Below are 27931 nucleotides of genomic sequence, written 5' to 3' on the forward strand. Positions count from 1 at the left end.
TTAATTATTTATCCTCTTTGATGTTAAGGAAAAAAATACAAAAAGGCATGCCGGAACTAAAGACTCAAAAACAAACAAAAGGCTTCAACAAAAGCCAGCAGCCTCGTGGCTCTGCCAGCTGGGACACCGACTGTCGATCGCCTTAATTGGTAGCGCATGTGTGCAAATAAAGGCTCAGCAACTAGACCTGGTTACTGCCGCCATCTGAGGATGGAGTGTTTGTCTATGTCCAAATACTCACCGTAACCCCATATACTAACGTTAGTAACACTTCCATCTCACTGATAAACATGTTTTTGTTTTGCTTGATCCGCAGCCACATGTAGAGATTTGTTTTTGGTGAAGGTATATAACTGGATCTACACAACTAATGTCTTGAAGTGATTTCATCTTGATGTTAGAGTACTTTGGAGGTCTGAAAACATATGTTGATTTGTAAGTGTAATGTCCTTTTAAACGTGAATCTGTAAGTAACCGCAACCACATCTAGAGATTTGTGTTTGGTCCCATTTTCCTCTATACAGAATTGGGGACATTTTACCAAGACATTAGGCCTAGCTTAACATGGTCTTTACAAATCCCCTGCTGAATCTGAAATGTTCTTTCAGAACTACATTTTATTTGTATTTCTCTGTATTATATGAATTCAGATGTTCCATTCTCCATTCAACTTGGTTCAACTGCTCTGATCGTTTGAAACTTTTGTGTTCAGACAGAGTGAGATTCAAATTCTAGTTTCCTTTCCCCTCAACTGGCAGTGGTTGCAGCATGGCTCTGTTGTCTTGTGCTTTGTCTTTCTCGTCTGTGTTTGTGGTAAATGAAAGTCGTCACGTTACAATGTGTGAATCGTCACTGTATTTCCTGCAACTCATAGATTGATGGGTTTATGGTACGCAAGCTTTGTTTCCTGGATCTACTCGGCAACAGATTACCGTGTCTTGTGATTGGCTGACCTTAGATCCTTCAACTTTTGACCTGATAGCTTTCAAATGATGATGACCCTTTTGAATCAAGGGGAGAGATTCTCATTTAGGAAAAAGACCGTCCTCTCTTCGATTCTTCCGTCATCTCTCCTCCGTGACCTGGAAACCGATAAGTGGTTGAGTGCTCGACAAGTGTCTATGGTTATTAGGTGAACGGAGGAGTCTGCCTCTGTCCTCGATTGCTTCCTCCCGTGGAGTCTCCTCAGCCGAAATCTGCCACACCCCCTTTCATCAGCTGTTGTTTTCTCAGAGGAGAAAAGGATGCACAAATTTCAAAACAAAATGTTAATTGTCCTTTTATCTCTAAAATGAATTATTACCACTTCACACATTCTCATTTCATATACGTGCATTTGTTTCCACGTTTCTTCTCCTCCACCCTCTCCTCGATTACCTTTGACCTTTTTCATAGGAGGAGAGGATGGAGGACAGAGGAGTTATCAAAACCAATTGAGAATTGGAAACCCAAGAATGGCCCATCCCTTTGCTCAGCAATACAATAGGCAGCCATTTTACCCCATCAGCTCAGTGAGGATTGGACATCAGACAATAATAAATAATTTGACCTTTGCTACGGGCAGTTAATAGCTACACTTCAATTACATATGCATCAAGCTTCTCAGAGTAGGATTGTTGATCTAGGATCAGCTCCCCCTGTCCTGCATCTTATTCATTGTGATCTAAAATCAAAACTGATCCCAAATCAGCACTTACTCTGAGACGCTTGATATCTATGGCCCCAGGTTGGAAGTAAAACTGTGTTCTTCCTTGACTGTGAGCCTCGCTTAAGTCTATGAATGTGGGCGAGAAAGGCATTCACTACCAACTTACCACCTCAGTCAGTGTGAACTAGATCACACCTAATGCATTCTAAGTAGGGTTGCAAGCTTTGAGAGGAAGTAGCCTTGTATTCTAATGCCCACATTCAGTCAGCTTGGTTGGATCTGAGTTTGTGAGGATTTAAATGTTTGTGGTCTTCTATTATCGCCACACCACACACCATGTGAACAAAGAGAGCTTAGACAGCATTTTCCTATGGAGTCCCATATCTGCTCTACTGTACACCACACACCAAACCACACACACACCAAACCACACACACACCACACCACACACACACACAAGGCATGGTTTGAGCATGCACACATTTCATGTACACATTTCATGGTTTGAGCACACAGCATTTTCCTATGTAGTCCCATCTCTGCTCTATTGCACACCACACTACACTACACCCCACACACAAGGAATGGTTTGAGCATGCACACATTTATGGTTTGAGCACACAAGGCATGGTTTGAGCACTTGTGCTCCTAAGTTGGAAAATGTAGGCGTACACAAAGAGACATTTAGGAACACAATGAAAACTATGTTAGGTATTAAAGCAGCAATCTGTAGTTGAAACAACAAAGCAATTCCCCGCAACTATTTAGTTAAACGTTAAGTGATGGGGCTGGAGAAATGTAGAGGCACTCAAATTCATAGAAAGAGCTTTGGATGCAAGGACTGACCATCCATGATATCAACATTATAGTTTAAACATATTTTGAGGATACACTGTGTTTACATTTTACTTTGTTTACAAACATTGGTAAAACAAGGTTATATTTGGCTTCTGTTGGGATACCACAGTTGAACTAAGCTCATTGGGCATTTATGGGTTTATATCATACATTTTTGAGTAAAAAAATGGATGTGGTAACTAGAGGTCGACCGATTTAATCAGAATGGCCGATTTAATTAGGGCAGATTTCAAGTTTTCATAACAATCGGTAATCGGCATGTTTGGACAACGATTATATTGCAATCCACGAGGAGACTGAGTGGCAGGCTGACCACCTGTTTTGCGAGTGCAGGCAGCAAGGAGCCATGGTAATTTGCTATCTAGCATTTAACTTGTCTTGTAAAAAAACGAGCAATCTTAACATAATCACTAGTTAACTACACATGGTTGATGATATTACTAGTTTAACTAGCTTGTCCAGCGTTGCATGTAATCAATGCGTTGCCTGAAACTGTGTTACTTCTCTTGCGTTCAGTGTAAGCATGGGGCGGCAGGTAGCCTAGTGGTTAGAGCGTTGGACAAGTAACCGGAAGGTTGCAAGATCGAATCCCCGAGCTGACGAGGTAAAGATCTGTCGTTCTGCCCCTGAACAAGGCAGTTAACCCACTGTTCCTAGGCCGTCATTGAAAATAAGAATTTGTTTTTAACTGAGTTGCCTAGTTAAATAAAGGTAAATAAAAAATTAATAAGCAGAGTCCAGGTATATGCAGCAGTTTAGGTTGCCTGGCTCGTTGCAAACTGTGTGAAGACCATTTCTTACGAACAAAGACCGTAATTAATTTGCCAGAATTTTACATAATTATGACTTAACATTGAAGGTTGTGCAATGTAACAGCAATATTTAGACTTAGGGTTGCCACCCGTTCGATAAAATACGGAACGGTTCTGTATTTCACTGAAAGAATAAACATTTTGTTTTCGAAATGATAGTTTCCGGATTTCACCATATTAATGACCTAAGGCTTGTATTTCTGTGTGTTTATTATGTTATAATTAAGTCTATGATTTGATATAAGATAGAGCAGTCTGACTGAGCAGTGGTAGGCAGCAGCAGGCTCGTAAGCATTCATTCAAACCGCACTTTCCTCCGTTTGCCAGCAGCTTTTCACAATTCTTGCTTCACAGCGCTGTTTATGACTTCAAGCCTATCGACTCCCGAGATTAGGCAGGCAATACTATAGTGCCTATAAGAACATCCAATAGTCAAAGGTCTATGAAAAACAAATGGTATAGAGAGAAATAGTCCTATAATAACTACAACCTAAAACTTCTTACCTGGGAATATTGAAGACTCATGTTAAAAGGAACCACCAGCTTTCATATGTTCTCATGTTCTGAGCAAGGAACTTAAACGTTAGCTTTTTTACATGGCACATATTACACTTTTACTTTCTTCTCCAACACTGTTTTTGCATTATTTAAACCAAATTGAAAATGTTTCATTATTTATTTGAGACTAAGTTGATTTGATTTATGTATTATATTAAGTTAAAATAAGTGTTCATTCAGTATTGTTGTAATTGTCATTATTACAAATATACAGTATATCACAAAAGTGAGTACACCCCTCACATTTTTGTAAATATTTGAGTATATCTTTTCATGTGACAACACTGAAGAAATGACACTTTGCTACAATGTAAAGTAGTGAGTGTACAGCTTGTATAACAGTGTAAATTTGCTGTCCCCTCAAAATAACTCAACACACAGCCATTAATGTCTAAACCGCTGGCAACAAAAGTGAGTACACCCCTAAGTGAAAATGTCCAAATTGGACCCAATTAGCCATTTTCCCTGCCCGGTGTCATGTGACTCATTAGTGTTACAAGGTCTCAGGTGTGAATGGGGAGCAGGTGTGTTAAATTTGGTGTCATCGCTCTCACACTCCCTCATACTGATTGGTCACTGGAAGTTCAACATGGTACCTCATGGCAAAGAACTCTCTGAGGATCTGAAAAAAAGAATTGTTGCTCTACATAAAGATGGCCTGGGCTATAAGAAGATTGGCAAGACCCTGAAACTGAGCTGCAGCACGGTGGCCAAGACCATAAAGCGGTTTAACTGGACAGGTTCCACTCAGAACAGGCCTCGCCATGGTCGACCAAAGAAGTTGATTGCACGTGCTCAGCGTCATATTCAGAGGTTGTCTTTGGGAAATAGACGTATGAGTGCTGCCAGCATTGCTGCAGAGGTTGAAGGGGTGGGGGGTCAGCCTGTCAGTGCTCAGACCATACGCCGTACACTGCATCAAATTGGTCTGCATGGCTGTTGTCCCAGAAGGAAGCCTCTTCTATAGATGATGCACAAGAAAGCCCGCAAACAGTTTGCTGAAGACAAGCAGACTAAGGACATGGATTACTGGAACCATGTCCTGTGGTCTGATGAGACCAAGATAAACTTATTTGGTTCAGATGGTGTCAAGTGTGTGTGTGGTGGCAACCAGGTGAGGAGTACAATGACAAGTGTGTCTTGCCTACAGTCAAGCATGGTGGTGGGAGTGTCATGGTCTGGGGCTGCGTGAGTGCTGCTGGCACTGGGGAGCTACAGTTCATTGAAGGAACCATGAATGCCAACATGTACTGTGACATACTGAAGCAGAGCATGATCCCCTCCCTTCGGAGACTGGGCCACAGGGCAGTATTCCAACATGATAACGACCCCAAACACACCTCCAAGACGACCACTGCCTTGCTAAAGAAGCTGAGGGTAAAGGTGATGGACTGGCCAAGCATGTCTCCAGACCTAAACCCTATTGAGCATCTGTGGGGCATCCTCAAACGGAAGGTGGAGGAGTGCAAGGTCTCTAATAGAGGTCGACCGATTATGATTTTTCAACGCCGATACCGATTATTGGAGGACAAAAAAAAGCCCATAACGATTAATCGGCCGATATAATAAAAAATATAAATGATATATATATCATACACACACACACATTTTTGTAATAATGACAATTGCAACAATACTGAATGAACAATGAACATTTATTTTAACTTAATATAATACATAAATAAAATCAATTTAGTCTCAAATAACATGAACATATGTTAAAACGAACCACCAGCTTTCATGGGTCTTCAATATTCCCAGTTAAGAAGTTTTAGGTTGTAGTGCAGAAAGCAGAGCTTGTCTGCATGGTCCCCTTTCAGTCTGCTCCTCCGTGAAACACAGACCTTATTTGAAGTAGATCAAGACATTCTCTATGGAAGACATGAACCGTAAAATAACGAAGGAACCCCTTTCAAGTTCAGCCGCAAGTTATTACAGGAATTATAACGCGTTGACTATTTCTCTCTAAACCATATACCTTTGACTAATCCGGAAACTATCACCTCGAAAACAAAACGTTTATTCTGTTCCGTATTTTATCTAACGGGTGGCATCAATGAGTCTAAATATTCCTGTACATTGCACAACCTTCAATGTTATGTCATAATTACATAGAATTCTGGCAAATTAGTTCGCAAAGAGCCAGGCGGCCCAAACTGTTGCATATACCCTGGCTCTGCGTGCAATGAACGCAAGAGAAATGACACAATTTCACCTGGTTAATATTGCCTGCTAACCTGGATTTCTTTTAGCTAAATATGCAGGTTTAAAAATATATACTTGTGTATTGATTTTAAGAAAGGCATTGATGTTTATGGTTAAGTACACATTGGAGCAATGACAGTCATTGATTGTTTTTTATAAGATAAGTTTAATGCTAGCTAGCAACTTACCTTAGCTTACTGCATTCGCGTAACAGGCAGGCTCCTCGTGGAGTGCAATGTAATCAGGTGTTAGAGCATTGGACTAGTTAACTGTAAGGTTGCAAGATTGGATCCCCCGAGCTGACAAGGTTAAAAATCTGTCGTTTTGCCCCTGAACGAGGCAGAACGTTCCTAGGCCGTCATTGAAAATAAGAATGTGTTCTTAACTGACTTGCCTAGTTAAATAAAGATGTAAAAAAAATACAAAATAAAAATAAAAAAATCGGCAAATCCGCGCCCCAAAATACCGATTTCCGATTGTTATGAAAACTTGAAATCGGCCCTAATTAATCGGCCATTCCGATTTAACCGGTCGACCTCTAGTCTCTAACATACACCAGCTCCGTGATGTCGTCATGGAGGAGTGGAAGAGGACTCCAGTGGCAACCTGTGAAGCTCTGGTGAACTCCATGCCCAAGAGGGTTAAGGCAGTGCTGGAAAATGATGGTGGCCACAAAATATTGACACTTTGGGCCCAATTTGGACATTTTCACTTAGGGGTGTACTCACTTTTGTTGCCAGCGGTTTAGACATTAATGGCTGTGTGTTGAGATATTTTGAGGGGACAGCAAATTTACACTGTTATACAGTGGGGAGAACAAATATTTGATGCACTGCCGATTTTGCAGGTTTTCCTACTTACAAAGCATGTAGAGGTCTGTAATTTTTATCATAGGTACACTTCAACTGTGAGAGACGGAATCTAAAATCCAGAAAATCACATTGTATTATTTTTAAGTAATTAATTTGCATTTTATTGCATGACATAAGTATTTGATCACCTACCAACCAGTAAGAATTCCGGCTCTCACAGACCTGTTCGTTTTTCTTTAAGAAGCCCTCCTGTTCTCCACTCATTACCTTTATTAACTGCACCTGTTTGAACTCATTACCTGTATAAAAGACACCTGTCCACACACTCAATCAAACAGACTCCAACCTCTCCACAATGGCCAAGACCAGAGAGCTGTGTAAGGACATCAGAGATAAAATTGTAGACCTGCACAAGGCTGGGATGGGCTACAGGACAATAGGCAAGCAGCTTGGTGAGCAGGCAACAACTGTTGGCGCAATTATTAGAAAATGGAAGAAGTTCAAGATGACGGTCAATCACCCTCGGTCTGGGGCTCCATGCAAGATCTCACCTCGTGGGGCATCAATGATCATGAGGAAGGTGAGGGATCAGCCCAGAACTACACGGCAGGACCTGGTCAATGACCTGAAGAGAGCTGGGACCACAGTCTTAAAGAAAACCATTAGTAACACACTACGCCGTCATGGATTAAAATCCTGCAGTGCACGCAAGGTCCCTCTGCTCAAGCCAGCGCATGTCCAGGCCCATCTGAAGTTTGCCAATGACCATCTGGATGATCCAGAGGAGGAATGGGAGAAGGTCATGTGGTCTGATGAGACAAAAATAGAGCTTTTTGGTCTAAACTCCACTCGCCGTGTTTGGAGGAAGAAGAAGGATGAGTACAACCCCAAGAACACCATCCCAATCTTTAAGCATGGAGGGGGAAACATCATTCTTTGGGGATGCTTTTCTGCAAAGGGGACAGGACGACTGCACCGTATTGAGGGGAGGATGGATGGGGCCATGTATCGTGAGATCTTGGCCAACAACCTTCTTCCCTCAGTAAGAGCATTGAAGATGGGTTTGGCTGGGTCTTCCAGCATGACAACGACCCGAAACACACAGCCAGGGCAACTAAGGAGTGGCTCCGTAAGAAGCATCTCAAGGTCCTGGAGTGGCCTAGCCAGTCTCCAGACCTGAACCCAATAGAACATCTTTGGAGGGAGCTGAAAGTCCGTATTGCCCAGCGACAGCCCCGAAACCTGAAGGATCTGGAGAAGGTCTGTATGGAGGAGTGGGCCAAAATCCCTGCTGCAGTGTGTGCAAACCTGGTCAAGAACTACAGGAAACGTATGATCTCTGTAATTGCAAACAAATTTTTCTGTACCAAATATTAAGTTCTGCTTTATAATGTATCAAATACTTATGTCATGCAATAAAATGCAAATGAATTACTTAAAAATCATACAATGTGATTTTCTGGGTTTTCTGAAAAATTACAGACCTCTACATGCTTTGTAAGTAGGAAAACCTGCAAAATCGTATTCTTATTCTCCCCACTGTACAAGCTGTACACTCACTACTTTACATTGTAGCAAAGTGTCATTTCTTCAGTGTTGTCACATGAAAAGATATACTCAAATATTTACAAAACTGTGAGGGGTGTACTCACTTTTGTGATATATTGTATATAAAAAAATAAATAAAAGGCCGATTTGATCGGTATTTGCTTTTATTGGTCCTCCAATAATTGGTATCGGCGTTGAAAAATCATAATTGCTTGACCTCTAGTAGTAACTGCATATTGCATTTTTGTTTAAGGATATCCAGCAATAACATAATACAGAGTTTAGGAGAACCAGAAAAAAGTATTTTAGATATTGAGAATGAGCTATCAAATCATATCAAACTTTATTTGTCACATGCGCCGAATACAACAGGTATAGACCTTACTGGGAAATGCTTACTTACAAGCCCTTGACCAACAATCAGTTCAAGAAAGAGTTAAGAAAATATTTACCAAATAAACTAAAGTAAAAAGTAACACAATAACTAAATATAGCTTACACAAAAAAACAGCCTACATTGGCTGAGCCAATATGAATCCTAGCTACTTTTGAAGCTCATCTCTTACAGAAGCTCTCCCTGTTCCTTTCTTTCTGTGTCACCACATCTTCGTGTACTACTAAGGCTGCGGGACAGCGAAGAAATCATTACAACCATCTTTACCTTGGTGATTTATTTTCTAGGGGCACTGGTGCTCCCACATAAAAATTCCAGGTAGCAAAGCAAAATCTTTAGGAGCGTATGCCCCTTAAAATGGTAGCAATGCTTTGGGCCCTGGTCAAAACTAGTGCACTATTTAAGGAATAGTGTGCCATTGGCGATGCATATGGTGACCAATGGGAACCTGGCCTGGACCCCAGCCATCATGCTGCTGGTGTGATCTGATTCTGAATGCAGCACTGCCATAGAAGGCCTGATTAGTCTGCTGCTGTCAGGGACTCTTTTTGGGGAATGGGACAGACCCTCTGTGTTTAGGGAGCTCCGGAACAACAAGGTTAGTTGAGTCAGTGTCCCAATAGCAGGAAAGTTATTCAGTGCTTATCTTTTCCATTCATTTGGGGTGAAGGTATTTAACTGGATCTAACTGGATGTGGTTTCATCTTGACATTAGAGTACTTTGGAGGTCTGAAAACTTATGTTGATTTGTAAATGTAATGTCCTTTTTAAACGTAAATCTTTAAGTATAACTCTATGTAACTGCAGCCACATCTAGAGATTTGTTTGGTCCCATTTTACCAATACATTAGGCCTAGCTAACATGGTCTTTACACATTCATTTTTATTTAATTTAACTAGGCAAGTCAGTTAAGAACAAATTATTATTTACGATGATGGCCAAACCCGGACGACGGTGAGCCAATTGTGCACCGCCCTATGGGACTCACAATCACGGCCGGATGGGATTCAGTCTGGATTCGAACCAGGGACTTTAGTGTTGCCTCTTGCACTGAGATGCAGTTTCTTAGACCGCTGCACAACTCGGGAGACCAAAATCCCCTGCTGAATCTGAAATGTTCTTTCAGAACTAAATTTTATTTGTATTTCTCTGTATTATATGAATTCAGACGTTCCATTCTCCATTCAACTTGGTTCAACTGCTCTGATCGTTTGAAACTTTTGTGTTCAGACAGAGTGAGATTCAAATTCTAGTTTCCTTTCCCCTCAACTGGCAGTGGTTGCAGCATGGCTCTGTTGTCTTGTGCTTTGTCTTTCTCGTCTGTGTTTGTGGTAAATGAAAGTCGTCACGTTACAATGTGTGAATCGTCACTGTATTTCCTGCAACTCATAGATTGATGGGTTTATGGTACGCAAGCTTTGTTTCCTGGATCTACTCGGCAACAGATTACCGTGTCTTGTGATTGGCTGACCTTAGATCCTTCAACTTTTGACCTGATAGCTTTCAAATGATGATGATGATGACCCTTTTGAATCAAGGGGAGATTCTCATTTAGGAAAAAGACCGTCCTCTCTTCGATTCCTCCGTCATCTCTCCTCCGTGACCTGGAAACCGATAAGTGGTTGAGTGCTCGACAAGTGTCTATGGTTATTAGGTGAACGGAGGAGTCTGCCTCTGTCCTCGATTGCTTCCTCCCGTGGAGTCTCCTCAGTCGAAATCTGCCACACCCCCTTGAATCAGCTGTTGTTTTCTCGGAGGAGAAAAGCATGCACACATTTCAAAACAATATGTTAATTGTCCTTTTATCTCTAAAATGAATTATTACCACTTCACACATTCTCATTTCATATACGTGCATTTGTTTCCACGTTTCTTCCTCTCCACCCTCTCCTCGATTACCTTTGACCTTTTTCAAAGGAGGAGAGGACGGAGGACAGAGGAGTTATCAAAACCAATTGAGAATCTCCCAAGAATGGCCCATCCCTTTGCTCAGCAATACAGCAGGCAGCCATTTTACCCCTTCAGCTCAGAGAGGATTGGACATCAGACAATAATAAATAATTTGACCTTCATTACTGGCAATTAATTTGATCTTCACTAATGGCAGTGTGTGATCCACAGGTAGACACCATGAACTACGTTGGCCAGCTGGCAGGCCAGGTGCTGGTGACTGTGAAGGAGCTGTATAAGGGCATCAACCAGGCCACGCTGTCCGGCTGCATCGACGTGGTGGTGGTCAGACAGCCTAACGGGACCTTCCACTGCTCCCCTTTCCATGTACGCTTCGGGAAACTTGGCGTGCTGCGCTCCAAGGAGAAAGTGGTGAGTTTGTGGATAACTGAGGAAGAGAGAATGAGAGGGGTGGGGGTATAGTCAAGCAGAGCTTCCTCAAACTGTAAGCAGAATGCACGTGGCCAAGGATGACCTCACCCCCATATGTTCCAAATGGCACCCTATTTCCTCATACAGTGCACTACTTTTGACTAGGGCCCATAAGACTGGTTAAAAGTGATACAATATATTAGGAATAGTGTGCTATTTGGGATGCATACCTTTTTGCTGTATTCCCCATCTTTGGCAGATGGATGTCGACAACATTTGTCCAGGTCTGTCATGGCAGTTTAGTATGACAGGGTTGCATGTCTTTGTTACCCTCTGTCACATGCATAACTGACATGCAATTAGGGCCCTTTCATATTGCTGTGTGGAGGTGCTTCTGCCTGACACAGATCCAGGTATTAACCTTCCTCCTGAGAGAGGAGAGTGAATAGGGGGAGGACTACCAGGCTAGCTCATCATCCCTGAGACACTGCGGCTGTATCCCAAATGGCACCATGTTCCCTATTTAGTGCACTACTTTTGACCAGGGGCCATTAGGGCTCTGGTCAAAAGTAGTGCACTAAATAGTGAATAAGATGCCGTTTGGGACGCTGGCAGGAACAGCGCTGTACTGCTTCTGCTACCGTTCGCCTCAGTCACTATGGCAACCCAATTTTAGATTTGCCTCTGCATAGCGAAGAGGAGAGCTGGCCTTTATACAGTACAGAGAGGAATGTGAAGTAACAGTGTGGTAGGATTGACCCAGCATCAGGGAGTTGATTTGGTGATGGTGCTATCTTTTATAAGATCCTTTTGGAAACTCGTATAGCTACTGCACTGGTTGCATTATTGATGGACAGAAAACATTTCCCCCTCATCGCATATCTCTTGAGTCAAGTGTCTCTTTATTCTCTTTACGGAAACAGACCATTAATACTCTGTCTGCATCCCAAATAGATGTTTAGCCTGAGCCTCCTCAGCCTGTGTGAAGGTCAGACTAAACTAAGGTGGTATCAGTATCCCTCCTTAGAGCACCTTTATTTTATTTATTTATTTCACCTTTATTTAACCAGGTAGGCCAGTTGGGAACAAGTTCTCAGTTACAACTGCGACCTGGCCAAGATAAAGCAAAGCAGTGCGACAAAAACAACAACACAGAGTTACACATAAACAAACGTACACTCAATAACACAAAGAAAGGAAAAATAGAAAAATCTATGTACAGTGTGTACAAATGTAGAAGAGTAGGGAGGTAAGGCAATAAATAGGCCCTAGATGCAAAAATAATGACAATTTAGCATTAATACTGGAGTGATAGATGTGCAGATGATGATGTGCAAGTAGAGATACTGGGGTGCAAAAGAGCAAGAGGAGAAGTAACAATATGGGGATGAGATAGTTGGGTGTGCTATTTACAGATTGGCTGTGTACATGTACAGTGATTGGTAAGCTGCTCTGACAGCTGATGCTTGAAGTTAGAGAGGGAGATATAAGGCTTCAGAGATTTTTGCAATTCGTTCCAGTCATTGGCAGCAGAGAACTGGAAGTAAAGGGGGCCAAAGGAAGTGTTGGCTTTGGGGATGACCAGTGAAATATACCTGCTGGAGCGCCTGCTATGGGTGGGTGTTGCTATGGTGACCAGTGAGCTGAGAAGGCGGGGCTTTACCGAGCAAAGACTTATAGAGGACCTGGAGCCAGTGGGTTTGGCGACGGATATGTAGTGAGGGCCAGCCAATGAGAGCATACAGGTCGCAGTGGTGGGTAGTATATGGGGCTTTGGTGACAACGGATGGTACTGTGATAGACTACACCCAGTTTGCTGAGTAGAGTGTTGGAGGCTATTTTGTAAATGACATCGCCGAAGTCCAGGATCTGTAGGATAGTCAGTTTTACGAGGGTATGTTTGGCGGCATGAGTGAAGGAGGCTTTGTTGCGAAATAGGAAGCTGATTCTAGATTTAATTTTGGATTGGAGTGAGTCTGGAAGGAGAGTTTACAGTCTAACCAGACACTAGGTATTTGTAGTTGTCCACATATTCTAAGTCAGAACCGTCCAGAGTAGTGATGTTGGTCGGGCGGGAGGGTGCTGGCAGCAATCAGTTGAAGAGCATGCACTTAGTTTTACTAGCATTTAAAAGCAGTTGGAGGTCACGGAAGGAGTGTTGTATGGCATTGAAGCTCATTTGGAGGTTTGTTAGCACAGTGTCCAAAGAAGGGCCAGATGTATACAGAATGGTGTCGTCTGCGTAGAGGTGGATCAGAGAATCATCAGCAGCAAGAGCGTCATCATTGATATATACAGAGAAAAGAGTCGGCCCGAGAATTGAACCCTGTGGCACCCCCATAGAGACTGCCAGAGGTCCGTACAACATACCCTCCGATTTGACACACTGAACTCTATCAGAGAAGTAGTTGGTGAACCAGGCGATGGAGTCATTTGAGAAGCCAAGGCTATTGAGTCTGCCGATAAGAATGCGGTGATTGACAGAGTCGAAAGTCTTGACCAGGTCAATGAAGACGGCTGCACAGTACTGTCTTTTATCAATGGCGGTTATGATATTATTTAGGACCTTGAGCGTGGCTGAGATGCACCCATGACCAGCTCGGAAACCAGATTGCATAGTGGAGAAGGTACGGTGGGATTCAAAATGGTCGATCTGTTTATTAACTTGGCTTTCGAAGATTTTAGAAAGGCAGGGTAGGATAGATTTAGGTCTATAACAGTTTGGGTCTGGAGTGTCTCCCCCTTTTGAAGAGGGGGATGACCGCGGCAGCTTTCCAATATTTGGGGATCTCAGACGATACGAAAGAGAGGTTGAACAGGCTAGTAATTGGGGTTGCAACAATTTCGGTGGATAATTTTTTAACAATAGACAGAAGGGCAATTCCTTCTGCACAAACACAGTCAAGGAGGAGGCTGATGAACTCGTGGATACCATTTTTACATCTCTGTGTCCAGTATGAAGGACGTTAGAGGTAGTTTCGCAGGACAATGCTAACTAGCATTAGTGTAATGACTGGAAGTCTATGGGTATCTGCTAGCATTGGCTCGTGAAACTACTTATAACTTTCTTCATTCTGGACACAGACACATACGCATAGTATCCATGAGTTCATCTGACTCCGGGGAAGTAGATAAAGGGCCTCATTGCCAAAGTCCCAACGTATCCCATTAAGCTTAACAGGAAACAGTATGATGCACTGCAGGCAGGTAAAATGTTCGCCCAGTTTGCATTCAGGAACCATAGCATAGTGTTAGCCAAAATAAAAAAAGTTATTTTGAGCATGTAAGCACACCATAATAAGAAGTAGGCCTGTGTCCAATATCTAGAGTGGTCTTGCTGAATTAAGCAAGCACACTATAACAATGTGTGGAAAATGTTTGTTTATTAATGCCTTGGTTTATTACTGGACATTATTATAAAGGGTTGTTTTTGAGAATGTTTGACAAATTCAGTCATACCTTCTCATGTGGTTACCAGGTCTCAGTTAAACGTCAGTTCCGCCTAGTAATTCAGTTGCATCTTCCAGTTAGTTGACTTCGGGCTGTATACAGTATATCAAGCATCTTCGAGTAGGAGTGCCCCCCTGTCCATGTAAACTTATGGGCAAAACTGATCCTGAATCAGCACTTCTGGTCTGAGATGCTTGATACAGAGTTCCTCCATAAATCGGTGGCTGACCTTTCCTTTACCGCTGCAGATTGACATTGAGATCAATGGAGAACCAGTAGAGCTGCACATGAAGCTGGGTGACAACGGAGAGGCCTTCTTTGTTCAGGAAACGGAGCAGCATAATGTGAGTTTTTTAAATTTTTTATTTGTCAACCACTGTTGACACAGCTTATTACTGACTGTATCCCAAATGGCACCCTATTCCCCCCAAAAAGCACTTATTTTGACCTAAAGTAGTGCACTGTGTGGAATAAGGTGCCATTGAGGACGCATTCTATAACGTAAACTTGTGACTCATCTCTCTTTTTGTCACCCCGCCCCAGGAGATCGTCCCTGCCCACCTTGTGACTTCGCCCATCCCCACAGAGGAGGCTCTGTGGTGGGGCAGAGAGTCTCGAGCTGGAGGGTCGGGTCTGGAGGGTGGGCTGCAGTCCCCCCAGGGGTGCCTAGAGGACCCGGCCTCCTCCTCCACCCCCCTCCTCCCCCCCAGCACCACAGCAGGGAAAAAGAAGAAGAGACGCAGGAGGAAGCACAAAGCAGATCCCCGGAAGGAGGAGCAGCAGACCCCCACTGCTTGTGTGGAGGAGGTCTGTGAGCTGAGTTCAGACGATGAGCACGGTGGCACACACAACAACAGCAGGTAAATCCATGGAAGTTGGGGTACCTACAAAATGGCACCTTATTCCCTACATAGTGCACTGCTTTTGGCCTATGGGCCCTGGTCAAAAGTAGTGCACTACTGTATGTAGGGAATAGGGTGCCATTTGGGATGTGGTCTAGGTCTGCTTTGCATAGTGTGTAGTGTTAACCCTGCGGTTGATGGTGTGATCTTCTTTACCTCCTCAGGGCCTCTTCGTTCTCCACAGTGAAGGACACAGTGGAAAACAGGCAGCACCCCACCCTCCACTCTCTGGACAGCTACCCTTTCTCTGATGGAGACTGGTCTACCGGCGGCAGCCTCAGGTATGACCCACACAGTCAGTCAGTCAGTCATTAACTTCTTATTCAAATATTTACACAGATCATACAAACAGACAGGATCATTAGAGATTTTTGTTTTCATAGGATTTTGACAAAACCGATACTAGGGCTGGGATTCAATCCAAGGCACGTTGTAGAGCAGCGCACTGGACAACCGTCAATGCACCTTTTAAAGGCGCAATGTCCCTGATGTGACGTTGGCTCAAGCAAAAATGACCTTAAAAGGTGCGTTGTCGGCTGTCCAGTTTGCTGCTCTGTAACATGCCTTGGTATGAATCCCGGCCCTAGGTAGATTTTAAATTTAAGTGCTACGACAAACGTTTAAAAAATATGCCTGTGGAGCTGTGTATACATGTCCTCTTGTGTTCAAAGTGAATGTATTGGGAGTTTTTTTTCTTAATTTCAGCAGATCCTCAAGATCCCTGTCCGAGCCCATGTCTCCAAAGAGCGACTCTGAGCTGATGGTGAAGTCATCAGAGAGCATGCTCAGAGCAGAGTCACACATGCAGTGGTCCTGGGGAGAGTTCCCAGAATCCACCAGGGTAAGGCCTGTGTCTTGCGTCTCATGGCACCCTATTTCCTATATAGTGCGCCACTTTTGAACAGGGCCCATAGGCCACTATTGGGAATAGGGTGCCATTTGGGAAGTATACACGGTATGTCCTCCATCTCAGAGATGGAAACATGCCAAAAAATGTCATGACATGAAATCCCTATACCCACTGATTTCATGTTGGCTCTCTTTGTCCAGGTCTGTAAGAAAGAGCGCTCGGAGCTGACTAAGACAGTAACTATAACTCCATCAGAGAGCACCCACTTCAGGGTCATCCTCAGCTCTGAGGCCATGGGGGTGGAGGCAGGGGGCATCCACACCTCTCTGGACCCTGTGTGTGGACCTGCCATCGTCAAACCAGAACCCCGGACTCCCAAACAAAGTGCCCTCCATAGCTCCAAACACCACCCGCCCGACTCTCTATCTGAAACCCATTCTCCGCCCCAACCTGAACCGTGTCCCCTCAAACCAGAGCCAGGTGCTCTCACAGCAGAGCCCTATCCCACTCCCACCCCCCTTCTGCCCAAGCCTGAGCGTAGGGCTCGTTGGACCTCCACTCCCCCCAGTGTGCTTGGTTCCAGCCGGAGGGACAGTGGCTCTTCTGCCTGTGGGGACCTGGGGGCCATTGGCTCCAAGACTGACTCCCCGTCCAAGAGGAGAGGTACTAATTGTGCAGTGTAAAAGCAACCAAACTTATTTAAGAAACCACATCTAAAGTATGCAGAGATGTTTCATATAGATAGCTTATTGATCAAATATAACACATGACTTAATAAGGCTTCTAGCTTACTTGCTTATGGTAGCACAATGTGCCGGAGGAGGGCATGTCATAGCCCTCTGTTCTCCACGACAGCTGGCATGAACAAAGTCTTCACAGGACCTTTATGTCCCCTTTTTGATGTTTTGTGTCCCCTATTTTAAGGACCCCATAGCTTTGTCACTTCAGAATGGTGTGATGGCAGCAGAGAGGAAATTACTTATTCATGAGCTCAAACAGTGTTATGGACTAATGTTACACCCAGACAGTGTTATTGACTAACGTTACACCCAGACAGTGTTTGGTAGAGCAGTGTTTAAGAATATAATAACAGGAAGGAAGTGGTTTGCTCTGAGGTCTGGGAAGTTCTTACTTGCCTCTCAGGCTGTGTCTCAAATGGCACCCTATTCTCAATATAATGAACTACTTTTTACCAGGACCCATAGGGCTCTGGTAAAAAAGTAGTGCACTATAATAGGCAATAGGGTGCCATTTAGGATGCACCCTCCGTCTGAATGGGGCTTTACAGAATGCTCAGAGATTTCTCAGAAGTGAAAAAGGTGAACAACAGTATTTGTGAATGGTTTATAAGAATGTAAACGGTTTATGTGAACGTTGATGGTTTTTGTGAATGTTGATGGTTTCTCTGTGACGAAGGTGTGAGAAAGAGGAGTCAACACCAGGGTCCTGAGGATATTTACCTGGATGACCTGAACGCTATGGAGCCTGATATTGTTGCACGCTACTTAGGTCCCAAGAGGTACCTCATCATGTCTTTCATCGCATGTATTGTAGCCCTATTCCCTTTATAGTGCACTACTTTTGACGAGGGCCTGTATTGTGTTGTAGTGACTGACCAGTCTCTGGTTATGTCTGTGTGTTGCAGTGAGTCCGAGGCGGTCCCTAAGCACTGGGTAGAGGTGGGCCGGCGCGATGGGTCCCAGTCTCCCCAGTCTGTGGGCAGTGCAGCGGCCGACAGTGGGACCGATTGTCTGTCTGACTCGGCTGGGGATCTACCAGATGTCACCCTGTCTCTCTGTGGAGGGGTCGGAGAGAACTCTGAAATCTCCAAAGGTAAGGTTTCCTACTCTGTGTAAGTGTTATATTATAGTGACTAGTGCTGTTTCCCAAATTGCACCCTATTCCCTAGTATAATGCACTGCATTTGACCAGGACCTGTAGGGAATAGGTTCCATTTGGGATGTAGCCTAGGACCTTGATAAGTACGCAAATAATAAACTAGTACACTATTACTCACAAATGCCACAAATAATAATATGACTTATGATAATAGTGACGCAAATGCTTTGATTTTTTTTTTATTGCAGAGAAATTCATGGAGCACATCATCACATATCACGAATTTGCTGAAAATCCAGCAATCATCGACAATCCCAATTTGGTGGTTAGAATTTCAAACCGGTGAGTCGTTACAGCCGTCATACTCATACTAATTCATCTTACTACATTGTACTAATTCTTAGACTATGACATTTTGAGCAGAAGATCACAATTAGATTTCCTTGAACTTAACTTATCACAATTCTTTTTATTACACACATACAATATACTTTATATGGACTTAGTGTACAAAACATTAAGAACACCTGCTCTTTCCATGACATAGACTGACCCGGTGAATCCAGGTGAAAGCTATTGATGTCATTTTTTACGCTCAAAAGTTTCCCGTGTGTATCAAGAATGGTCCACCACCCAAAGGACATCCAGCCAATCTGACACAACTGTGGGAAGCATTGGAGTCAACATGGGCCAGCATCCCTTTGGAACGCTATCGACACCTTGTAGTCCTTGCCCCGACGAATAGAGGCCGTTCTGAGAGAAAAAGGGGGTGCAACTCAATATTGTGTTTTATACATGCCATATATATATATATATATATATATATATATATATATATATATATATATATATATATATATATATAAATGCAACATGCAACAATTTCAAAGGTTTTCTGAGATTACAGTTCATATGAGGAAATCAGTCAATTGAAATAAATTCATTAGGCCCTAATCTATTGATTTCACATGACTAGGAATACAGATATGCATCTGTTGATCACAGATACCTTAACAAAAAAATGGGCCTCACAATGGGCCTCAGGATCTCGTCACGGTATTTCTGTGCATTCAAATTTCCATCGATAAAATGTAATTGTGTTCGTTGTCCGTAGCTTATGCCTGCCAATACCATAACCCCACCGCTACCATGGGGTACTCTGATCACAACGTTGACATCAGCAAACCGCTCGCTCACCGGGCGCCATACACGTGGTCTGCAGTTGTAAGGCCGGTTGGACTTACTGCCAAATTCTCTAAAATGACATTGGAGGTGGCTTATGGTAGAGAAGTGAATGTTCAATTCTTTGGCAAAAGCTCTGGTGGACATTCCGGCAGTCAGCATGCCAATAGCACGCTCTTTCAAAACTTGAGACATTTGTGGCATTGTGTGTTGTAACAAAACTGCCCATTTTAGTGGCCTTTTATTGCCCCCAGCACAAGGTACACCTGTGTAATGATCATGATGTTTAATCAGCTTATTGATATGCCACACCTGTCAGGTGAAGGGATTATATTATTAAAGGAGAGATGCTCACTAACAGGGATGTAAACAAATTTGTGCACGAAATCTGAGAGAAGTAAGCTTTCTGTGCATATGGAACATTTCTGGGATCTTTTATTTCAGCTCATGAAACATGGGACCAACACTTTACATGTTGCCTTGCATTTATATTTGTGTTCAGTGTGTATATTTACAATGGGTGGCTACTTTGAATAATCTCAGATATAAAATATATTTAGATTTGAACACCTTTTTGCTTACTACATGATTCCATATGTGTTATTTCATAGTTTTGACGTTTCACTATTATTCTACAATGTAGAAAATAGTAAAAAATAAAGACAAACCCTTGAGTGAGTAGGTGTGGTCCAAACTTGTGACTGGTACTGTACTGTTTGATAATTTTTTCTATTTATATTCTTTACAGATATTACAACTGGACATTGGCAGCTCCGTTGATACTGAGTATGCAAGCTTTCCAGAAGAACCTGCCCAAGGTAGATCACAAGTTATGCATTATAAATGTATGTTATAACTTCAACATTCTGTGCGCGTACTCATAAATACTTAATCTCAGGCCACAGAAGAGGCGTGGGTGAAGGAGAAGATGCCTAAGAAGTCTGGCCGCTGGTGGTTCTGGAGGAAGAGCAGCGTCAAACAGGTAGGAGATGCATCCCAAATGGCACCCTATTCCCTATATAGTGCACTGCTTTTGATCAGGGCCTATAGGGGCTCTGATCAAAATGAGCGCACTACATAGGGAATAGGGTGCCATTTGGGACGCACAACAGGGTGTTCTTGCAGTATGCTATAGGTCCACTGGTATTGCTACTCTGTAGTACTCATAGTGAAATCGACCCTAGCTGAACTACTTTCTGGATACTATGCTTCGTCAACTTGAACAGATGGTCCATGGTGTTCACCCTCTTTTTCGTCATGCCTGTTTGTGTGGGCAGGAAATAGTTCCCATGTGAATCGCATTGGATTTGTTTTAATTTCCATTGTAAATGAGCCAAAGCAAGTCAGAGTGAGGAGAACCATGTGCTCATTGTACTGCATGACTATAGGAAGGAGTTGTTAATGTAAAAATGGGCAGTAATTACACTATAAATCAATGAATAAATACTCTGTCATATCAAATCAATGTTGACATGATGTTCCGTTATGGGGTAATTAATGTTGTCTGCTCCTCTCGCCAGTCTTCAGAGGCCAAGATGGACAGACAGGAGTCCCTGACAGAGACACACAGAGACACAGAGAGCCCTGTCTTTGATCAACAGAGTCCAGCAGTCCCACAGTGAGTCAGCCCAGCACCACCCTGTCTGTCCCCCACCACCAGCCCTGGCATTGTTTCACAAGGGAAAGCCCAATTAGTCACACACTGATGTCACCCTCCTCACCCATATTCTTGACACCAACAAATGACAAACTGGATTAGCTCTGGGAAAACAGTGACTCATAGGAAGTGCCCCTGAGAACATGCATGAGGCACTCGGTTTAGAAGTATCATCAATTTTTTGTCTTTCAGTAGTAAATGAAGCTGAATGACAATTCAGACTGTTGGGATACTGCCCTCTAGCGGCAACATATACAAGTTCTGGGGGTTTATTTTGAGTAACTACTCACTCATCTTTACTCATCTTAGTTTAAACTTATACTGTTTTTAGGAAGTCTGATGAAATGAGGTTGTTATTTGGAATGCAGGCAGAAAGCAGCAGCAGACTCCTCCAGTGATGAAGAATCTAAAGAGCTGAATGCACTGGCACCTACTGAGCGTGTGCAGACAGAGGTTTCAGCACCAACCGGATCCCACTCCTACAAGAAATCTCTCCGCCTCTCATCTGACCAGATAGTAAGAGCCATGTTCATAACTTATGAAGTTATATTACCACAGAGTTGGACAGAGTACACATCGCTACATCCTTGCCATAATGGCTTCTCTGACAGCACGGGCAGCGCCATTGAAGGCTTTTGGGGGCAAGTGCACCCTCTCTCCTAATCTGTATATTGGCACCTGTCAATAACCAGCAGATATTTGGAAAACCACTTGCTGTCACTCTCTCACGCACCACTTCATCTCTGTCTTCTCATAGGTGAGTCTGAAGCTGAGGGAGGGGCCTAATGACGTCACCTTCAGCATCACCACTCAGTACCAGGGCACGTGTCGCTGCGAGGGCACCATCTACCTGTGGAACTGGGATGACAAAGTCATTATCTCCGACATCGACGGCACCATCACCAAGTAAAGTGGCTTTCAATGCTGTTGAACTACATTACCAGTGTTACATTCCCCAATAAGAAACCAAAAATACTTTCGCTCAACAGAAAAATGGTACAAACATGAGCCACGGACAACCAAATCGAAACAGGTCGGGTTTTAAAATGGGTTCTGAAAGGCATACAAGTGGGTGCCTACTGAGTGCCGTCCAAGCAAACTCGAGTAGGGTCTTAACCATAGAGATAGAGAACTAATTTTTACATCTGTGCCATTATATCATCTGGGACAGCATGGCCAGTGCCATTGAGACTAGAACCCATAGGAATCCCCACCCAGTTGACTACTTTAAAATGGCGGAAGCATTCAATGGCTCTGCCCATGCTAAAATGGCTTTTTGGCCACTAGAGGTCTCCATCATTCTCTATGGTCTTAACACACCAACCATGGACGCCCACTAGATTTTCCCAGTAACAGACAAGCTAAAAGAAAAGTAAACCCACACCAACTTGGGTAAGGGACTGAAAATAAATGTGTAGCCAAATAACCAAACAGGGGAGACACAAGATAAAAGGCTTTGTTTATCAGCTTAAAGAGGACGAGCTAAAAAAAGAGGTGCAGCTCTTCCAACATCCCTCATGATATCTGAAGCACTGGACCAACAGCTTTTAAATAGCAGCTGTGCCAGCACAGGTGAAACCTCTTCTGATTCACGAGGACGACAAGTGCAACCCATCCTGACCAATGAGTAGGATTCCAATCAGAGCGTGCCACACCCACACAGAACCATCCTCGAAATTGACTTTGAGAGAAAAACCAAAAGCCTGTAACACCACTCAATGTCAACTCCTACTGTCTGAGGCTGTGTCCCAAATGGCACCCTTATTCCCCTCTTAGTGCACCATAGGGCCCTGGTCAGAACTAGTGCACTATATAGGGAGTTGGATTAAGGTCCTCTCCTGATCTTTTAATCTCACAGTTTGTTTGTTTGATACTGGAGGTCTGTCTGGTAATCAGATCATGGTTAAACTTAATTAATCAGTTCTTAAGTTATTATTATAATCCTCTACGGCATTCACGCTAGCTAATTCCTCCAGGTGAAGCTATTTTTGAAGCCTGACAAAATGCTTATTTTCTTAGGTCAGATGTGTTTGGCCAAATCCTCCCTCAGCTTGGGAAAGACTGGACTCATCAAGGCATCGCTAAGCTCTACCACTCAGTGCATGAGTAAGTAGGCCCCAGGCCAGTGGCTGTATGTGTGAAGTGTCTCAGCGAGAGTACTGATCTAGGATTAGGGCCTCCATTCAATCTGTATCGCGGAAGTTCAGCGTTCTAAAATAAAAAAAATGTAAAGGCAATGTTCCCGCGTTAGCGGCGACTGCATTCAAGTTAAACGCTGTGTATATCGGAAATTACTTTTACATTTCTTTTGCGCAATCTGTAACGCTTCAGCGATCCAGACTGAATAGAGCCTGTTCTTATTTATTATCTAAAAGGCAAAACTGATCCTAAATCAGCTCTCCTACTCTGAAGCATTTGATACATACAGAGCTACCGTTTCTGACATTCACCACTTATGCATGACTATTCACATTCTTGTTCCACATAAAGAAATTCTAGTAGCTCAACAATTAGAGTGAGTGGCTAGGATAATGATCCAATGTAGGCTCTATATGCATGTTGAGGTTGCAGTGACTACAGTACGCATGTCTACTGTCTTCAGGAATGGCTACAAGTTCCTGTACTGTTCGGCGCGGGCCATCGGGATGGCCGACATGACCAGAGGTTACCTGCACTGGGTGAACGACCGGGGTACCATCCTGCCTCAAGGACCCCTCATGCTCTCCCCTAGCAGCCTCTTCTCTGCCTTTCATAGGTAAAACTGACCTTTCCGTTCTCATTTGGTCAGTCTGTTTATTATTGTAATACAGTCATATGGTTTAGTATGAAGATGTGTAGAAACTGCTTCTCCAGTAGAAATGCACAATTAGGGCAATTGAAATAGGTGATGTCATGGCGACGTTGGCTAGCTAAGTTCATGCGCAGAAACACGTCATCGGGTCTAACGGTTGTCTCGTGCCGAATTGCGCATGTGCAGGCCGTCATATCAAAGGCACTCCTTAGATATAAAGTTGTTTTTGACTAAAATGAAAATGAGGGAGGGGGGGGTCAGGGGGTCGGTCAATGTAAACAGTCCAGGTGGCCATTTGATAAATTGTTCAGCATCTTATGGCTTGGGTTAGAAGCTGTTGGGCATCTGGGTTTAGAAACTCTTAGAAGCTGTTGGGCATCTGGGTTTAGAAACTCTTAGAAGCTGTTGGGCATCTGGGTTTAGAAACTCTTAGAAGCTGTTGGGCATCTGGGTTTAGAAACTCTTAGAAGCTGTTGGGCATCTGGGTTTAGAAACTCTTAGAAGCTGTTGGGCATCTGGGTTTAGAAACTCTGATACAGTTATGATGGTGTTGCAAAATGGATTGATTTAAACATTGTAATAGTCTTGTAGTATGCTTACATTTCAAGCATTTTATTTTTCTTTCAACTTCTATAAGGGAGGTAATTGAAAAGAAGCCAGAGAAGTTCAAGATTGAATGCCTCACAGACATCAAGAACCTCTTCTACCCAAACACACATCCCTTCTATGCAGCCTTTGGAAACCGAACAAATGTAAGCTTTGTTTTATCTTGTAATTATATACCTAATTTTGAATATAAGAATAGGGAGACTGTTATGATGACTCTTCCATTTTTGGCTCAGGATGTGTTTGCCTACAAGCAAGTGGGTGTCCCTGTGTGTCGGATATTCACAGTCAATCCCAAAGGAGAGCTCATCCTAGAGCAATCAAAAGGCAATAAAACATCGTAAGTAGCTACTTTGCAGGTCTGTTTATCTGTCTGTATGTCAGTAGTGTGGGTTTCTTTGGAAGTATTTGGGCCGGAATTCGGCTCAGGCATAAATTACCTTCAAAGTCAAATGCATTGCGTTTGTCGACCATGTGCCTTTTGAATCCCGACCTTGGTCAGTAAGTAACTGTTATCTAACCCCTTGCCTGTCTCAATGTAGGTACGGCCGACTGAGTGAACTGGTAGAGCACGTTTTTCCTTTACGCAGTAAGGAGCAGAGCGCCACCTTCAGTTTCCCAGAATTCAGTTCTTTCTGCTTCTGGAGACAGCCAATTGATGAAGTCTGTCTTGAGGAGCTGCTCTGAGACAACCAATCGCTGAAATCGGTCTTCAGGAGCTGCCCTGATTCTGATTGGACAATTCCCACAGCTGTGGTATTATTTTCAGGTATTACGGTAGTAATTAATAGACACTTTGGTACGGTAGATAAACTTTGTGTTTTTTGAACAAAACAAAAAAAATCACTTGAAATCAACCTCGAATTGGCGTAGGCAATATTGTGTGTTGCGTAATAATTTCATGGCTCTTTCCGTTATGATTGCTTGCACTGCCTTAGTATACAGTCATCAAAGCTGATATTATGTGTCTACTGATGCTGATGCTTACTCAATTGTTTAGTGCTCCCCAGGTACAAAAGCACTCGTTGTGAAGATATCAATAAGAACTGCCTCACATAATACATGTAGGCATGCATTCTAACAGACTGTACAGCCTTACAATGTGAAGAGAAAGAAGGCCGGCTTAGTTGTAAGGTTAGTTGATTATTTGGCTTGAGTGATAATGCTGACTCTTCACTTCTCATTTGGTTCAGTCTGCTTCTAAGTATAACGGTTATATTGTTGCAATATGGTTAGATGTTAATTTGGAGAATCACGCTGCTTGGAAAGGCCTTAACGTACACAGTGCATGCTAAGCTTTAACTGAGATGTTTCTCTGAGCTGCCAGTGGAACTGGCACAAGTCTTAATAGGTAGAGATTTAATATATCTGAGCTGGCTCAAGGTTTAAGACATACGGACAGGTAGCTGTAGTGAGGTTAAAGGTGAAGGAAGCACTTTCTAAAGTGTAGATGATGCTCACACACACACACACAGCACGGGAGATTTTGGACGGAGACAGACTCATTTGCACTGAAAGCACAATTACAGTATTATGTTGGAACTTTTAGCAGACATTTTATGGGTTACCTTTACAATGTTTATGAAATGAATTCTTCTTTATTGGATATATTTCTGTTATGGCTTGGGTTAGTCTTGTATATTTGGAACTATATTTAGATTTAGATTTGGCATCCTCATTTGGTTGTTGTATGTGATGGTGTTGCAGAGTTCCTCAATAACCATGTCATTCTTTCTATGAAAGAGCTATTGTGTGTGTGTGTGTGGAGAGTATACACATCCTAACACTGGTATTTGTAGTTATTTTCAGCACCTGCTTGGATCGTGATCAGTGTATCTGTTAAGAGATTCATTTCACAGTTCTCACTCTTTCCAATCTCAAAATGCCTTTTTGCGCGTCACCATGTACATTGAAGTGTGTGTTTTGGGATATGAATGGTTACCACAAGAATAAATACATTCGAAGATTCCATGCAGATGTTTGGTGTAATGAGGGTCTGCATTTTGGAACAGCTCTCCATGGTGCCAACAATCTCGCTAAACAGCTCTGTTAAAAACACAGCGTTACATTTTGCTCAGAGACCTTCATCAGATAAATGTGTTAGAATGGAGAGTGTTGCACCAACTTCTGATACATCATTCCGTTATTTAAATGAGCACCTCCTACTACAGTTGTTTGAACACACAATCCACTTTTTCCTAATCAAAACTCACTGTAATTCATGTAAGAAACACCTGTGATACCATTCGGTCATAATGTAGGCCTATATTATTATAATAATAACACAATACCCTAGTTAATGAACACATGGCCACTGTTTAAACAAAGCTTTTATTACTGGCCCCCGGGGCTGACTTTAAGTCCTCTGATCCAAGAAAAGGTACTGAAACATTTCCTTTTCAGGCATTGGTCCTAAAGAACATTGACTCATTGGGATGTGTTGAAATACAAAAAGACCTTTCAAAACAACTGTCCTTGTTGAAAAGTTCTGTATCCCTTGTCATGTAGAAAAATGACCAGCTTATTTGTTTAACGTTAGTTCCTCTAACGATGCTACAGGTAACTACCAAAATAATGGAAACGCTTGATGAACGAGGGATACAAAAGTATATTGAAAGCACGTGCTTCCACACAGGTGGAACACTGAGTTATTTAAGCAATCAACATCCCATCATGTGTAGGGTCATGTATAAAATGCTGGGCATTTTATACATTTTAGCAAGTTTTGGGGCTACCATGGCTATGACCCCCATAGGATGACAATGCCCCCATCCACAAGTAATGGTTTGATGCGCATGAAAACAATGTAAACCATATGCCATTGCTGTCTGTCACCAGATCAACCCAATTTAACACTTATGGGAGATTCTGGGCCGGTGCCTGAAAGTTTTCCACCACCATCAACTTAATACCAAATTATGGAATTTCTCGTGGAAGAATGGTGTTGCATCCCTCCAATAGAGTTCCAGACACTTGTAGAATCTATGCCAAGGCGCATTGAAGCTGTGGTGGCCCCACGCCCAATTAAGAAACTTTGTTGGCGTTTCTTTTATTTTGTCAGTTACCTGTATGTACAGTATTGTAATTGATTGTTCTCATAAAATAGTCATTTGAAAATAACTACAACAAATGTAAACAAATTGAACACATCAACACAAGCACACATTCAAACATTTCAAATATAATCAATCACTAAATGTTAATACTCCATAAATGGCAGTAGCCTGCCCCGTCCCCTCCATAAGAATCCTATGATCAAATATTTGATACATCTCTTTTTGTATGAAAGCTCTGTAATATGATAGTACGTTAAAGCAATCTACCTGTTTTACTAAAATACCTGTAAGGCATGCAATGGTGGGCATACTACTGCCACGTTCACGTGCTAGTCGGAACTAGGAAACTCAGAAAGTACCATCTTGCTAACTGGTTGAACACGACACGTGTAGAACTACAACCAATTAGCAAGTCAAATTTCAGAGTTTCCTAGTTCTGA

The 27931-nt window shown here is 42.8% G+C and overlaps 1 protein-coding gene across 1 annotated transcript in view; it reads left to right on the forward strand.

The window, feature by feature from the left end:
- The window catches only part of LOC120028030 (phosphatidate phosphatase LPIN2-like), a 52397-nt gene extending 25993 nt beyond the window's left edge, over window positions 1-26404 (forward strand). The window contains exons 2-20 of the mRNA XM_038973159.1: window positions 10958-11158; window positions 14857-14952; window positions 15152-15468; window positions 15675-15791; window positions 16216-16351; window positions 16561-17023; window positions 17777-17879; window positions 18006-18193; window positions 18448-18541; window positions 20130-20199; window positions 20280-20363; window positions 20902-20999; window positions 21407-21554; window positions 21796-21944; window positions 23058-23144; window positions 23641-23793; window positions 24467-24581; window positions 24672-24775; window positions 24978-26404. Coding sequence (XP_038829087.1) covers window positions 10967-11158; window positions 14857-14952; window positions 15152-15468; window positions 15675-15791; window positions 16216-16351; window positions 16561-17023; window positions 17777-17879; window positions 18006-18193; window positions 18448-18541; window positions 20130-20199; window positions 20280-20363; window positions 20902-20999; window positions 21407-21554; window positions 21796-21944; window positions 23058-23144; window positions 23641-23793; window positions 24467-24581; window positions 24672-24775; window positions 24978-25122 — 2859 coding nt within the window. The 5' untranslated portion in view covers window positions 10958-10966 and the 3' untranslated portion in view covers window positions 25123-26404. The remainder of the gene's footprint in view (window positions 1-10957; window positions 11159-14856; window positions 14953-15151; window positions 15469-15674; window positions 15792-16215; window positions 16352-16560; window positions 17024-17776; window positions 17880-18005; window positions 18194-18447; window positions 18542-20129; window positions 20200-20279; window positions 20364-20901; window positions 21000-21406; window positions 21555-21795; window positions 21945-23057; window positions 23145-23640; window positions 23794-24466; window positions 24582-24671; window positions 24776-24977) is intronic.
- Window positions 26405-27931: the final 1527 nt, after the last annotated feature.

Source organism: Salvelinus namaycush, chromosome 33 (assembly GCF_016432855.1).
Source record: "Salvelinus namaycush isolate Seneca chromosome 33, SaNama_1.0, whole genome shotgun sequence".
In the NCBI taxonomy this organism is placed as follows: domain Eukaryota; kingdom Metazoa; phylum Chordata; class Actinopteri; order Salmoniformes; family Salmonidae; genus Salvelinus; species Salvelinus namaycush.